Source organism: Sapajus apella, unplaced genomic scaffold, assembly GCF_009761245.1.
Source record: "Sapajus apella isolate SASKATOON/1434 unplaced genomic scaffold, GSC_monkey_1.0 scaffold3, whole genome shotgun sequence".
NCBI classification, from domain to species: domain Eukaryota; kingdom Metazoa; phylum Chordata; class Mammalia; order Primates; family Cebidae; genus Sapajus; species Sapajus apella.
The window spans coordinates 13,662,951-13,677,503 of record NW_022436943.1 but is presented as its reverse complement, the minus strand read 5'-3'; the positions used below and the strand labels follow the sequence as shown (position 1 = coordinate 13,677,503).

Genomic DNA, 14,553 nt, shown 5'->3' with positions numbered 1-14,553 from the left:
GTTAAAGCACTAATGACGCTGGGCACGGTGGCTCACACCTGTAATCCCAGCACTTTGGTAGGCTGAGGTGAGTGGATCACCTGAGGCTGGGAGTTCGAGACTAAGCTGGCCAATGTAGTAAAACCCCATCTCTACTAAAAATACAAAAATTACGTGGGTGTGGTGGTGGGCACCTATAATCTCAGCTACTTAGGAGGCTGAGGCAGGAGAATCACTTAAACCCCGGAGGCAGAGGTTCCAGTGAGTGGAGATGGTGCCACTGCACTCCAGCCTGGACAACAGAGTGAGACCCTGTCCCCCCACCTCATAAAAGGCAATAATCTTAAGTAGGACTGTTTGATGAATTTAAAGCAAGTATAGTATTAACTATAGGCATTATGCCATACAGTAGATTTCTAGGACTTATTTTGCATAATGGAAGCTTTGTACTCTTTGACTTACACTTCCCCCTTATCCTTTTCTTTCAGCCCCTGGTAACCCCCATCTTACTCTCTACTACTATAAATTGACTATTTTAGATTCCACATACAAGTGAGGTCATACACCATTTCTCGTTCTGTGTCTTGTTTATTTTGTTAGACATAAAGTCCTCCAGCTCTATCTATATTGTCAGAAATAGATTTCTTTATTTTTAAGGGCTGAATAGTAGTCCATTATATATATTCATATTTACCACATTAACCTTTCATTAGTTGAGAGAAATTTAAGTTGCTTCCATGTTTTGGCTATTGTGAATAATGCTGCAAGGTTGCAATGAACATGGGAGTGCAGATGTCTCCTTGAGATACAGATTTCAATACCTTTGGGTGTATTTACAGAAGGGGCATTGGTGGGTCATATCGTAGTTAGTTTTTCCGTTTTTTTTTTTTTTTTGACAGATTCTTGCTCTGTTGTCCAGGCTAGAATGTAGTAGTGCGATCTCGGCCCACTGTAGCTTCTGCCTCCTGGGTTCAAGTGATTCTCCTGCCTCAGCCTCTCAAGTAGCTTGGATTACAGGTGCCTATCACCACACTCAGCTAATTTTTGTATTTTCAGTAGAGAGAGGATTTTACCATCTTGGCCAGGCTGGTCTCTAACTCCTGACTTTGTGATCCACCCTCCTCCATCTCCCAAAGTGCTGGAATTACAGGCGTGAGCCAACTCACCCAGCCTATTTTGTTCTTTTGTATGTGAATATCCAGTTTTCCCAGTACAATTTATTGAAGAGACTATCTTTCCTCATTGTTTATCCTTAGCACTCTTGGGAAGGCAGTTGATCATCTATATATTCATTCATTTATTTCTGGGATCTCTATTCTGTTTTATTGGACCACATATATGCCTTTATGCCAGTTTCATACTGTTGTGATTACCGTAGCTCTGTGATGTATTTTGAAATCAGGAAGTGGGATACATTTAGCTTTGTTCTTTTTGCTCAAAATTTCTTTAGCTATTTGGGGTCTTCTGTGGTTTCATAAGAATTCTTGGATTTTTTTTCTATTCCTGTAAAAAATCATTGAGATTTTGATAGGGATTACATTGAATCTGTAGACCATTGTGAGTAGTTGGGACATTTTAACAATATTAATTATGCTAGCCCATGAACACAGATGTCTCTCAGTTTATTAGTTTCTACTGTAACTTTTTCATCAGTATTTTGCAGTTTTCAGTGTAGAAGTCTCATACCCCTTTGGTTAAATTTATTCCAAATATTTTATTCTTTTTGATGCTATTAAAGATGATATTGTTTTCTTAATTTCCTTTTCAGATAACTTATTGTTAGGGTGTATAAATGCTACCGATTTTTGTATCATTGAATAAATTTTGACAAATGCATATACCTGTGTAACCAAAACACATATTAAGACATAGAGCCTTGCCATCACTTTAGAAAGTTCTCTCAGTTCTTCTCCCAGTCAATCCTTACTCAAATGTGCCAGAGGCAATCACCTGTTCTAATTTTTTTCTACCATGGATAAGTTTGCCCTTTTTAGAATTTCACATAAATGAAATCATACAGTATATATACTTATATATAAGATGTCTTTTACTCAGTATGCTTTTGAGAGTTATTCATGTTGCGTATTGGTAATTTTTTCCTTTTTATTGCTGCATAGTATTCATTGTACATTTATTCCACAGTGCGTTTATTTATTCACCTATGGTTGAACACTTAGGCTGCCTCAAGCTTTTGGTTATGATGAATAGAACTTCTATGAAAATTCCTGAACAAGTTTTCTTTCTGTGAACATATATTTTCATTTCTCTTGGGTAAAATACCTAGGTTGGAATTTTTTGAGTTGTAAGGTAGGTATATTTAGCTGTAAAATAAACTGTCAGACCTTTTTCCAATATGGTTTTATCATTTCACGTTCCCTCTAGCAATATAGGAGAGTTCCAGTAACCCCATGTTATCCTAACACCTGGCATTGTCATTACTCCAACACTTGGTATTGTCAGTTTTTAAAATTTTAGCCATTGTGGTGAATCTGTAGTGGGACCATGCAACTTTTAAAAGTACCCCTTCTATACTTATCTTTCTGTGTGGACCTTCTTAACTACCTCAATCCATCTTAGCCACTGGTTTCTGTAAACTTATTACCGGAATCACTGGCTATGAGGGAGAATGGTCTTGTTAGAATACAAGTGCTACAAAGGTAGGTATTTATGAACCTAGTAGCACACAATAGGAATTCACTAATATTTGTTGAGTGACTGAAATGGATGAGTGAATGCATACTTAGACTTACTGAAATGAGAATATGGGAAGACTGGATCTGTGAGCACATCTGTTAAATCTCCTTCTGGACTCTCCCGTCATGCTGCTCACTGCCCTTCACTTCCTTCTTATCCATCCAATTCTTTGCTCTGGGTTTTTTTGTTATATCCCAAGGGTTACCTTCCAGGAATTGTAATATAAAATATCCTCTCTCTCTCTTTCTCTGCCATTGTCTGAACTCAGCTATCAGGTATCTAGGACACCCTGAATAAATATTTTCATGATGAGACCTAAGTCTCATCATCTTCATCTCTAAAATTAAGAAGGTGGATTACCTAAATTTTTCTAGCACTATGGTATAGTAATTCCTTATCTCAACTAAAGTCAATAATTCTCATGACATCTTAGTTTACTTCTCTCTTTTTCTTTTTAAGGAAAAGATACATTAGGGATTGGGACCATGGATTTGTTAAAAAGTTTTGTGTGTTTTAGGAAATTTATGTCAGAAAATAAATAAAATTGGGATACATGTGAACAAAAGTACCTTAAGTACTTATTTATCTTCTCCTTTTGAACTAAACATTTGCATTCTTTGTCAAATTTTACAGTCTAAAGAAGGCTGTCATTCACTCAATATAAATAAAAATGCCTTCTATTGAAACGAGTAGAAATTGCTGTTCTGATGAGAATTAGTGGAGTAATAATAAACCTGACTAATTTTAAATGTTCACAGTGTTCCACTTATGCCCCACAGTCTGCTGCCTAATTCTAACTAGGGCAAAATTTGCAAATCCAAATGCCTAATAAACAACCTTCAATTTATAGGTCGCCAGGACCATCACAAAGGTTAAGTTAAAAAAAATGCTTTAGATAATTATTGCAAAAACTTGGCTTACAAGATCAAAGGGTAATATGAAGCAATAGAAGGAAAAGTTGATGTTCAAAAACTGTTAGGAGAATGTAAGTATCTAAGTAACTGCCATAGGCAAATTATCTAAAAAGATAACCTGGGTCCCTGACAGTTGGTAACGGGATTGTTGGAGCTTTGGTTCTGTGTAAGAATGTTTCAGTCTAAATAGGCAGAGCAGAGCCGACGGGATAAAATTTATAGTCAGAGAATGTGAGTTGTATGATAACAAGACTGTGGAATTTATTGAAATTAGTTTTGGGCCTAGAAAATGATCATTTTTAGTAGTTTTCCTGTGAGCTATTAAGAAAAATGGGTGGTTTCTAATCCTGGGGTGCAAGATTCTATTTGTACTCATGAAATCAAGCTTGTTAATTGAGATATCAAATCTTTCATATGTTTATTGTTTTTGGTTGTTTGATCTGTCAATAGTTATGTTTGGTGTCTCACACGTTGATGATATATTGACCAATTTCTCCTTCTTCTATCAATTTTTGCTTTATGATTTTTTGAATGATTATAAGTACTTTATTAGGTATATACACATTTAGAATTGGAATATCTTGATGGTAGTAAAGAAAATTTTATAGGAGGCCATTGGTTTGGACTAAACTCCTGCACTAGGCCAAACAGACCAAACCAAAATGGAATTATTCATGCTGAAGTTCTGTGTCACCAAACTGAAACTAAATTGTTTATCTACCATTCCAAGAAATCAGGAGAGGGAGAGAGGGAGGGAGGGAGAGAGAGGGAGACGGAGAGGGGAGGGGGGAGGGGGAGGGTGCTAAGTCCCTAAACAAACCAGTTTTATCCAGCATGGTAAGGAAGTCGCCTCTACTTCCGCCTTTACAAGGAAAGTAGCTTGGAAATAACCAATCCATTTTTTGTTCCCTGTTTCTGCTTTCTCCAGCCCTTTTCTGCCTATGAAGCCAAACTCCTTTGCTCAGCTTATCAGAACAGTCATTCTATTTTATACAGTTGAGGTGTTGCCTGATTCTAGAATTGCAAATAAAAGCCAATTAAGATGGTTAAAATAAATTTGTTGTAATTTTGTTTTTTGACAATCATGAATCAAAAATTTTACCATTATATGGTGAACTTTTTCTCTAAAATGCCTTTTGTTTTAATGCTTATATTGATTGTCAATTGACAATCTCTATTAGCATGTGAGTTTAGTTCATATTAATTTACTGCACATATTTGTCAGAGGTGTTCTAACCAGAGTGACTCCATCTTGAAAAAGGGCTGGGTAAAATAAGAGCTGCGAATTACTAACCTGCCTTCCCAGGAGGTTAGACATTCTAAGTCATAGGATGAAATAGGAGATTGGCACAAGATACAGGTAACAGAGCCCCTGGTGATAAATTAGGTTTCAGTGAAGAAATTGGCCCAAATTTACCACAACTAAGATGGCTATGAAAGTGAACTCTCGTCATTTTCACTGCTCATTATATGCTAATTATAACGCATTAGCATGCTAAAAGACACGCCCACCAGCACCATGACAGTTTACAAATACCATGGCAATGTCTAGAATTTACCCTATATAGTCTGGAAACGGGAAGTACCCTCAATTTAGGGAATTGCCCACCCCTTTCCCTGAAAACTCTACTCCTTGTTTCACATATAATCGAGAAATAATTATAAGGATTCTTAGTTAAGCAGTCCATGCCACTGCTCTGCCTATGCAGTAGCTATTCTTTTATTTCTTTACTTTCTTAATAAATTTGCTTTTACTTTATTCCATGGACTTGTCCCAAATTCTTTCTCGTACAAGGTCCAAGAACCCTCTCTTGGGGTCTGGATCGGGACCTCTTTCTGGTACCATACTGATCTATTTTAAATTGTCCTTACCGTCTTATGTTGTGTCTTCTGTGGTCCTGCCTTTCCTGTACTTCTCCCCACAACTGCCACTCTTTATTTTTGTCTTTTTTTGGATTGGTTTGCTTTTTACATTTTCTTATTGTTTCCCCTTACCAATTTAGAAGTTATCCTCTTTATTTCTGTTCTTTAGTGGTTACTCACACTTATTCCCTACTCTACTTCAGGTTTGGTACCTACGTTTCTAAAACACTAGCACACTTTAAGTTTCTTATGGGCTGAAGCTGAGATTTCTTTCTTCTCGTTATAATGCAGATTTGACCATTCCTTTCTTTTTTCCTTACTCCCCCTCGGTCTTCCTGCCTTTGTATACCTAATATATTGCCTATTATTATATACTTAACACTGAGCTTGACACTGGGAACAAGATATAGTCCCTAGAAACTCGGCAGAGAGGCATCTAGGTGTAAAAGAGAAATAATTCAATTTTTTCTGGAAGACATTCTGATGTAATCCTGTATCGTTTTGCTAATTTGATAAAAATAGCTATCATCACAGTCACCTAATGATGTTGGTTATCTTAGCCAATTTTTATACAAATTAGTTATTTATATCAAAGGAAATAATTCACATTCTAAAGGGAATTATTTATTTAGGAAATTTTCTGGAAATAGAGTGTCTGTGTGTATGTTTCCCAGCCAGTGATCCTTCTGACTTCAGATTCTTTAAAATCGGTTCTGGTTGTTATAATCCTTTATGCACATCCAACTCACTCTAGGTAGCATGTAGTTTTGCAAGTTATTTTCCCTCTCTTTGCTCTATCCTATAATTTCTGTCTATCCCAAGGCTGCAGTGAGTTGACCTTCAAAGTAATGCTGGGACCTGCTTTTTTTCCAGCTTGGACGTTGCCTTATTATATGTTCAATGTCATTTCATTGGAGCAGAAAGTTAGTAAAGTCAACTTTACGTCTGGTCTTTGTATCTTACCAAAAGGAAATTTCACTATTAAATACCCAGTTGCCATTCCTGAGTCCTGATTCTACTGCTCTAAATTTTTCAAAGGATCTTTTTTATTTCTGGGACACTTGCATACCTAATTGTCAAGTTTAATTTATGATCCTTGTTACTCTCTAAGTGTTTAATTGAGTTAGTGGTTATAGCTGAGTCATAAACCCATAAAACCCTTCACTGGTAAACTAATTAGCCACTGCACCTGCCCTCTAAATAATTAATATTGTTCATTACTAACAATCAGCAGCAGAGTGATTAAAAGTTACCTCACTGCTCAGTTGTCTAAAGTAGAGGCTTTCAAACTTTAAAAATCATAATCTAGAGTAAAAAATGCATTTCACAGGCCAACTCAAGATACACACACACACACACACACACACACACACACACACACACACACACACACTTCCCTACTATCAGACAGACTGATGTTTTCTATTCTATTCTTCTCTATGCTCATTCACTTAAAAATGTACTAACTTACTAAATAGATTTTTCAGTTAAAAATATTTTTATTTGGACAAATTCATGGGGTACTTGTGCAATTTTGTTACATGGATATAATGTGTAGTGATAAAATCACGGTGTTCAAGGTGTCCCTTACCCAAGTACAACACAGGTTTTCAAACTATAGTCACGCTACTGTGTTATCAAACATTGAATATATCCTTACTGTATGTTTGTATCCTTTAATGCACTTTTCTTTATGCGCTCCTCTCCCCATCACTCCCTCTTCTGAGTCTCTGTTATTTATCTTTCCACTCTCTGTCTCCATATGATCAATATTTTTAGCTCCCACATAAATGTGAGAACATGTGATATTTACTGTTTTGTGTCTGGCTTATTTCACTAAGATAATGATCTTCAATCCCATCCATTTTGATGCAAATGACGTGATCTTATCCTTTTTAATGGCCAGATAGTATTTTCCATCCATTAAATCGGTTATGACAGCTTCAAAAACACTGGCTCTTAAAAATTCATACAATGAAACAGAATGTTAAGAAGAATCAATAAAGGTTTCTTTCAAAATTAGAACTTACTTGTTTCCTTCCCCATCATACACCCATCTAGTAGAGCCAATTCCTTCATAGTTTGAAGCCCAATAATAAACACAGGCATTAACGTGCAGAATGAACAGCAGGTATCCAGTCGTTCGAATAACTCTGTCAGAGGCAATAGATGCAAAGTAAGAATTCACGTTGTTTCTGGAATACAGCCTATTTTAGCATTTTCTTTTTCTTAAAGTCTCCAGTGAACCCCTTGCTTTGGATCTGTGAACTGTTAACTCTCATTAGTACAGAATAAAGTGATGGTACCATTGCATATTTTCTGATGGCAATGTCTTGACTGGGATTGACAGAGTGTAAAAAAAAAAACTTCCTCTCTTTTCACAGATGTTGTGAGTCAACTCCGTGAAAGACATGCCTCAAGGGTCACCTCTTCAGTTTAAGTCCCATAAAATACACTATGCTGATTTAACTAAAAAAGGCTCATGAGACTTTATGCTATGATGAACAGCAACTAGACGTCTCAGTGCAAGTGAAGTTTAGAACAACAAATGAATAAAATTCATATTAGGAATGAATTATCATGAGAAAGGTTTAAAGTCAATTTGCAAAGGAGTATGTTTTTCTGTACCTGTTTTGACAGAAGCAGATACTAAGTCCTATTTTCTTAGTCTAGTACTATTCTAAAATCTGATATGAATTTCACTTAAAATATCCACATCTGTTCTAGAACATAGTCCTATATTTTATATAGCCAAAAGCTGAAATTATACCCTTTACTTGAAGAGGGAAGTATATTACTGCCAAATTCTGTAAAAAATGATGTACCATTGCTTTTTCCCCTTCCCCCAAGTATACTGAGTTATACTTTACCTGTAGATATATGCTTTGTCCATTCTAGACTCTAGGTGATGATTAAATTCAAAAAATGAAGTGTACTAAATAGAAAAGCAAAAGAAGTCCAAAAGCATGTTAGTCTTAAATATATCTATTGAAATAAAACTATATGAAATAGATTTTATTCATTACTGAAAATAATTTTATTCATATGTCTTTTTAAAAAACTAAGATCTCATTTAGTGGTATTTTCCTCTGGGCAGTACATTTTATAGCATGCTATCAGACTCCCAGAGCTTCTTGCTTTATTTTATTGCTACCCTTTAGTTACAGTCTTATTTTTAATGTTTGTTGAAAATGAAACTTAAAAAACATTTTTTGCTTTTTCTTTTGAAAGCATATAGTAGAACTCTATTTCCCAACAATTAAAATCACACTCTCCAAAAAAATAAGAGGGAAACTATAGTGCATTAAAGTTATAAATAGATGTTAAGTCTTATTGCTCAACACTAGCATTATTTTTCAGTGAATTGCATTAAATGTGTATTTGTTTAAACAAAATTTAAAGTTCAGTAAGTATTAGCATTGGCCGTTCTTGACATTATTCAAAGATACAATGAGTTTATGTGCATTGAATACAAGCAGGGCTACTATTTACCGCCAGGTTTTTTCCTGCTTCCTTCCACCTTTATCTCAACCTTTACTGCCTGCATGCCTTCCTACCCACTACTACCCACTACTTCCTCTTTTATTTCTACAGGCAGAAAAGTATTGAATCCAGAGCCAAATGCCAGTCGTATCTCTGCCACTTACTACTATATAACTGTGGAAAAGGCTCGGTGTTTCCATGCCTTGGTTTCCTCCTCTGTAAAATGAGGTCAATAAGAAAAGATGCCCCCCAAAAGGGTTGTGTGCATATGTGAGTTAATATATTTAATGTGCTTCAAATCATAGACTCTTACAGATAGAAGGGACCGCAGAGATTACTTAGTTCAAAATTTTGCCCAACGTAGATATGACTACAATGTAACATTTAGAGTTAAAAATAGTGAGGGTCGGGCGCGGTGGCTCACGCCTGTAATCCCAGCACTTTGGGAGGCCGAGGCGGGTGGATCACGAGGTCAAGAGCTCCAGACCATCCTGGTCAACATGGTGAAACCCCGTCTCTACTAAAAATACAAAAATTAGCTGGGCATGGTGGCGCGTGCCTGTAATCCCAGCTACTCAGGAGGCTGAGGCAGGAGAATTGCCTGAGCCCAGGAGGCGGAGGTTGCGGTGAGCCGAGATCGTGCCATTGCACTCCAGCCTGGGTAACGAGAGCGAAACTCCGTCTCAAAAAAAAAAAAAAAAAAAAAGTGTATGTTATAGTAATGACTATTTAACTAGAAATATACACAAAAGATTTGTTTTTACAGAGTTCCTAAGTAGGAAAAAACTTCTTCACTCAGATTATGATAATTTTGACGTGTGGTAATTTGTTTATTGTGCTCTTTATAGAAGTTTGCGCAAAGGCATGATTTTAAATTTAGCTTAAATGTTCACTAAAAAGAAAACGTATATTCTTCATTTGTTTTCTCATTTATAACTTGGAGACATCTAGGTGTTAAATATTTATCCTAGAGAATTGTGTATTAAAATGACACCCTTGTAAATGAGTAAAATGAATGGACTATGAAGCTTAGAAAAGAAGATTAATGCTGACCGTCAGGATCTCCTGTAATTAAACGTCTAATGGATAGAGAGGCCTTTTGGACATTTTAGGATTACAGAGATGGGGAACGAAGAGTTGGCATTTTATAAACTTTTGTCATAATGCCCGATAAACTCCTAAATCTATAGAAACCTAAGCATTTCTGAAAATTGGTCATCTCCAAGCAGGTAACTTCTGAAATTTCCATGTGAGACTGGAAATTTGATAAGGGATGGCCTGACCGCTAGATTATTTGGAACATTATTGTGTTCTGCCTTAATTTATTTTCACATTCCATGGTCAAACCAGAAGTCTCTAGAGTGGTCTCAGATGTTTGGGAATGCGGGATAAAGATGTTTCGGAAGTTGAAAATATCATAGCAGAGAAAGAAACCCTTTCAGCCTGAGGCCTATCCGGTCCATCTGATTGTAATAAAGAATTTAGAGTTAGATATATATGTGGTAGAGTTAAGACACTGCCACTCATCTGCAGTGTGTCTGGACAGATTTCTGCACCACGCTAATTCTTATTTTCCTTGTCTCTAAAACGAAGTTATTGGGAGGAATCAGGGAGATAATGAATATAAAGTTTTAGCAAAGTATGTAGCCTTTGTGTGTATTCAACAGACAGCTGCGACTGTTATTGTCATTGTTGTGGTCAAGATCCACTGGTGGTAGAGGCTATGTTATCTTGTCTTCCCAAGATGCAAAAGAGGTAATTAACTAAAATTTATAAAAATCTTTTGTGATCCCTTTAAGAAGGTTGTTTTTAGAAATATATTGTTGCTATTGTTAAAGATTTACATGAAATTTCAATTTCTGACTCTCCTCAAATTCTTTTTAGGTATCCAATGAAGCGATGGGTTATAAAGTATTTATGTCTTATAATCTTTTTGAATAGATAATACATTCACATAGTCCAAAAACAATATGAAATATATACTTTCAAGAGTCTCATTCTTACTCTTGCCCCTGTCCATTTTGATTTTCCTTCCTGCTTTCCCTTCCCACCTCAGGTAACCACTTTATACCTTTTCAGTGTTTATGTAAATATAGAAAAATTGAATATTTTTCCTTTTTGTTATACAGAAGGTAGCATTGTTTTATAAACTGTTCTGTAACTAGCTTTTTAACTTAACAATTTATCTTGAATTTTTTTATATCAGTACATAAAAAGTTTCCTCTTCTTTGTTTAAAAGCTACAAAGTGTTCTATTGTATAAATAATAAAAATGTATTTCAGTATATTTAACTAGTTTCCACCTGACAAACATTTGAGTTGAATTCAAGTATGTAAGTAAATGTGATGTGAAAGTAGGCACTCACTTGTGAAAGCATGTATGTGATGTAAAAGTACGTTTGTATTTTTTTGAATTACGGAATTTAAGATGAGTAAGATAATTTAGGGTATTCTAACCTAACCTCTTAATTTTACATCCCATATACCATGCATTCAGCAACTGAAAAAGAACAAATAGAACAAAAAAACAAAATGTATAAAATATTCATCCATAATTATAGTTAAATTCAGAAGTACAAAAGCCTCCCCTATTTTAGATTATAAAAATGCCTGTTATGAGATATAAAATGAACACAACCGGGAGCAACTTCCACCAGTAGACATTTTTTCTTCATTCATTAAAAAAATCATAGCATTGATGAGGGCAGAAAGATGGAGAAGAGTTTGGGAAAAATTAAGAATATTGGTAATTTTAAGATACTTTATTTCAAGATTTCTATTATTATAAGTAAAAGTCAATTAAATATATTTATCTTACCTTTAACATCCTATTTGCTCTAAATATTGGATTAAACCCAAAGAAGAGGTAGCAAACATCAAATGGTATTATTGATGCAACATCCAACTGTTGAAAGAACACATTCACAAATACACTGTGTTTACATGCCTTTCTAGGAATGGATGGATTTACATTGATGTATGTAAAAGTTGACCAGTCACAATGCATTATTTGTTGTTTAATCCAACACTGCTTTCAATTAACTATGTATGGTGCCATTTTAAGGCATATTAGCACTGTGAAAGCTATTTTGTATCCTCCTTCCAATGTATTTCACTTCTACCTCCTTGCCTCTGATGTCTCTTTAGGCACTGCATTTACTGGGATTTTTATTGAGCTGTCACATATGCAATGGGAATAGTTGCCAATGTTAAAATACATTTTAATGGTGTTTTTAGCATGGGGCTCTTGGACTAAAAATCAAGTCCATTCTTGATTTTATTTGAAAGCATTGTGCTTTCATTGCAGTGATATATTTTTATGTTTCAGCCAATTCTCCAGTGTTCAGAGTTGATTATATTGTGGTTCATTTAGGCTCTTCAATACTTTCTACTCTTGTCTACTTTGAACCATTTTGTACCAATAAACTGCTTTAAAAGTATCTATCAGAGCCTGTGCAGGCTGAGAGAGGAGAAAAAAGAAATCAATAATGTTTGCAATTATTCTGCAGATCCAATGGGAGAAGGTATTGAAAGTACTTTTACAGTTAAGAAATTTAAAAAGATTGTCGTGCATTAAAATTATTTTGGCCTTATGTTACCCTGGTCATTATGAAATGACAATGTCATGCTTCATGCTTTCTTGATGGCAACAACAATAAGAAATTCTTTTATGTAAGATAATTATTCATTTTTATTAAATTTTACATGGTCTTAATAGGGTATATTTTAAAATGTTAAGATATCTTAAGACAATTAAGAGCAGTTAAGAACATATTGTAAGCCCACATATATAAAATAGAGAGTTGAGGAAGTCCTAGCCAGAGCAATCAAGCAAGAGAAAGAAATAAAGGGCATTCACAGGTAGAAAGAGGAAATCAGACTATCACTGTTCACTGATGACATAATCGTATGCCTAGAAAACCCTAAAGACATCTCCAAAAGACTCTTAGATGTTATAAATTCAGTGAAGTCTCAGGTTATGAAATTAATGTCCACAAATCAGTAGCACTGCTACACATCAATACACATACAAAAATGTCCAAGCTGAGAAGCAAATCAGGAACTCAATCCCTTCTCAACAACTATAAAACAACAACAACAACAACAACAATAACAAATCTGTAGGAATATACTTAACCAAGGAGGTGAAAGATCTCTACAAAGAGAACTACAAAACGATGCTGAGAGAAATCATAGATAACACAAACAAATGGAAACACATCTGATGCTTATGAATTGGATGAATCAATATTGTGAAAATGACCGTACTTACAAAAGCAATCTACAGATTCAATGCAATTCCCATCAAAATACCAACATTATTTTTCACAGAATTAGAAAAAACAATTCTAAAATTCATGTGGAGCTAAAAAAGAGCCCTCCCAGCCAGAGCAATCTTCAGCAAAAAGAACAAATCTAAAGGCATTACACTACCAGACTTCAAGTCTGTAGTTAGCAAAACAGCATGGTAGTGGTATAAAAGTAGGTACAGAGACCAATGGAACAGAATAGGGAACCCAGAAATAAAGTCAAATACTTGCAGCCAACCGGTATTGAACAAAGCATACAAATACATAAATTGGGTAAAGGACATCTTGTTTAATAAATGGTGCTGGGAAAACTGGCAAGCCACATGTAGAAGAGTGAAACTAGATCCCTATCTCTCACTTTATACAGAAATCAACTCAAGATAAAGACTTAAATCTAAGACCGGAAACTATAAAAATGGTCAGATCAAAAGAGGCAAAGAAGGACATTACATAATGGTAAAAGGATCAATGCAACAAGAAGAGCTAACGATCCTAAATATATATGCACCCAATACAGGAGCACCCAGATACTAAGTTCTTAATGACTTATAAAGAGACTTAGACAATAGTAGGAGACTTTAACATCACATTGTCAATATTAGACAGATCAACAAGACAGAAAATTAACAAGGATATCTAGGACTTGAACTCAGACCTGGAACAAGTAAACTTAACAAACATTTATAGAACTCTCCACCTCCCCCCACAAAAAATTGTAGAATATAACCATGGAAAAACTCTTCTGGACATTGGCCTAGGCAAAGAATTTATGGTTAAAGCCTAAAAGCAAATGCAACAAAAATAAAAATTAATAAATGGGATCTGATTAAAAAAGCTTCTTCACATAAAAAGAAATAATCATCAGAATAAAAAGACAACTCACAGAATGGGAGAAAATATTTGCAAACTATGTATCTGACAAAGGTCTAGTATCCAGAATCTACAAGAAACTCAAACAGCAAGGAAAAACCAAATAATTTCATCAAAAGCTAGGCAAATGCCATAAATAGACATTTCTCAAAAGAAGTTATATAAATGCCCAACATCAATAGTCATTAAGGAAATGCAAATTAAAACCACAATGAGATACCACCTTACTCCTGAAAGCGCGGCCATCGTTAAGAAGTCAAAAAACAATAGATGTTGGCATGGATGTAGTAAAAGGGGAACACATATACACTGATGGTGGGAATGTAAATTGGTAAAACTTTTACGGAAAAGAGTTTGGACATTTCTTAAGCAACTAAAAGTGGATCTACCATTTGATCCAGCAATCTCACTATGGGTATCTACCCAAAGGAAAATTAGTCA

At 35.2% G+C, this 14,553-nt stretch overlaps 1 protein-coding gene across 1 annotated transcript in view; it reads right to left on the bottom strand.

The window, feature by feature from the left end:
- Positions 1 to 14,553, bottom strand: part of CNGB3 (cyclic nucleotide gated channel subunit beta 3) — a 165,941-nt gene that overhangs the window by 53,202 nt on the left and 98,186 nt on the right. Inside the window, exons 8-10 of the mRNA XM_032249930.1 lie at positions 11,751 to 11,837; positions 8,321 to 8,385; positions 7,481 to 7,603 (exon numbers count right to left, since the gene is read on the bottom strand). Of these exons, the coding sequence (XP_032105821.1) occupies positions 7,481 to 7,603; positions 8,321 to 8,385; positions 11,751 to 11,837 (275 nt within the window). The remainder of the gene's footprint in view (positions 1 to 7,480; positions 7,604 to 8,320; positions 8,386 to 11,750; positions 11,838 to 14,553) is intronic.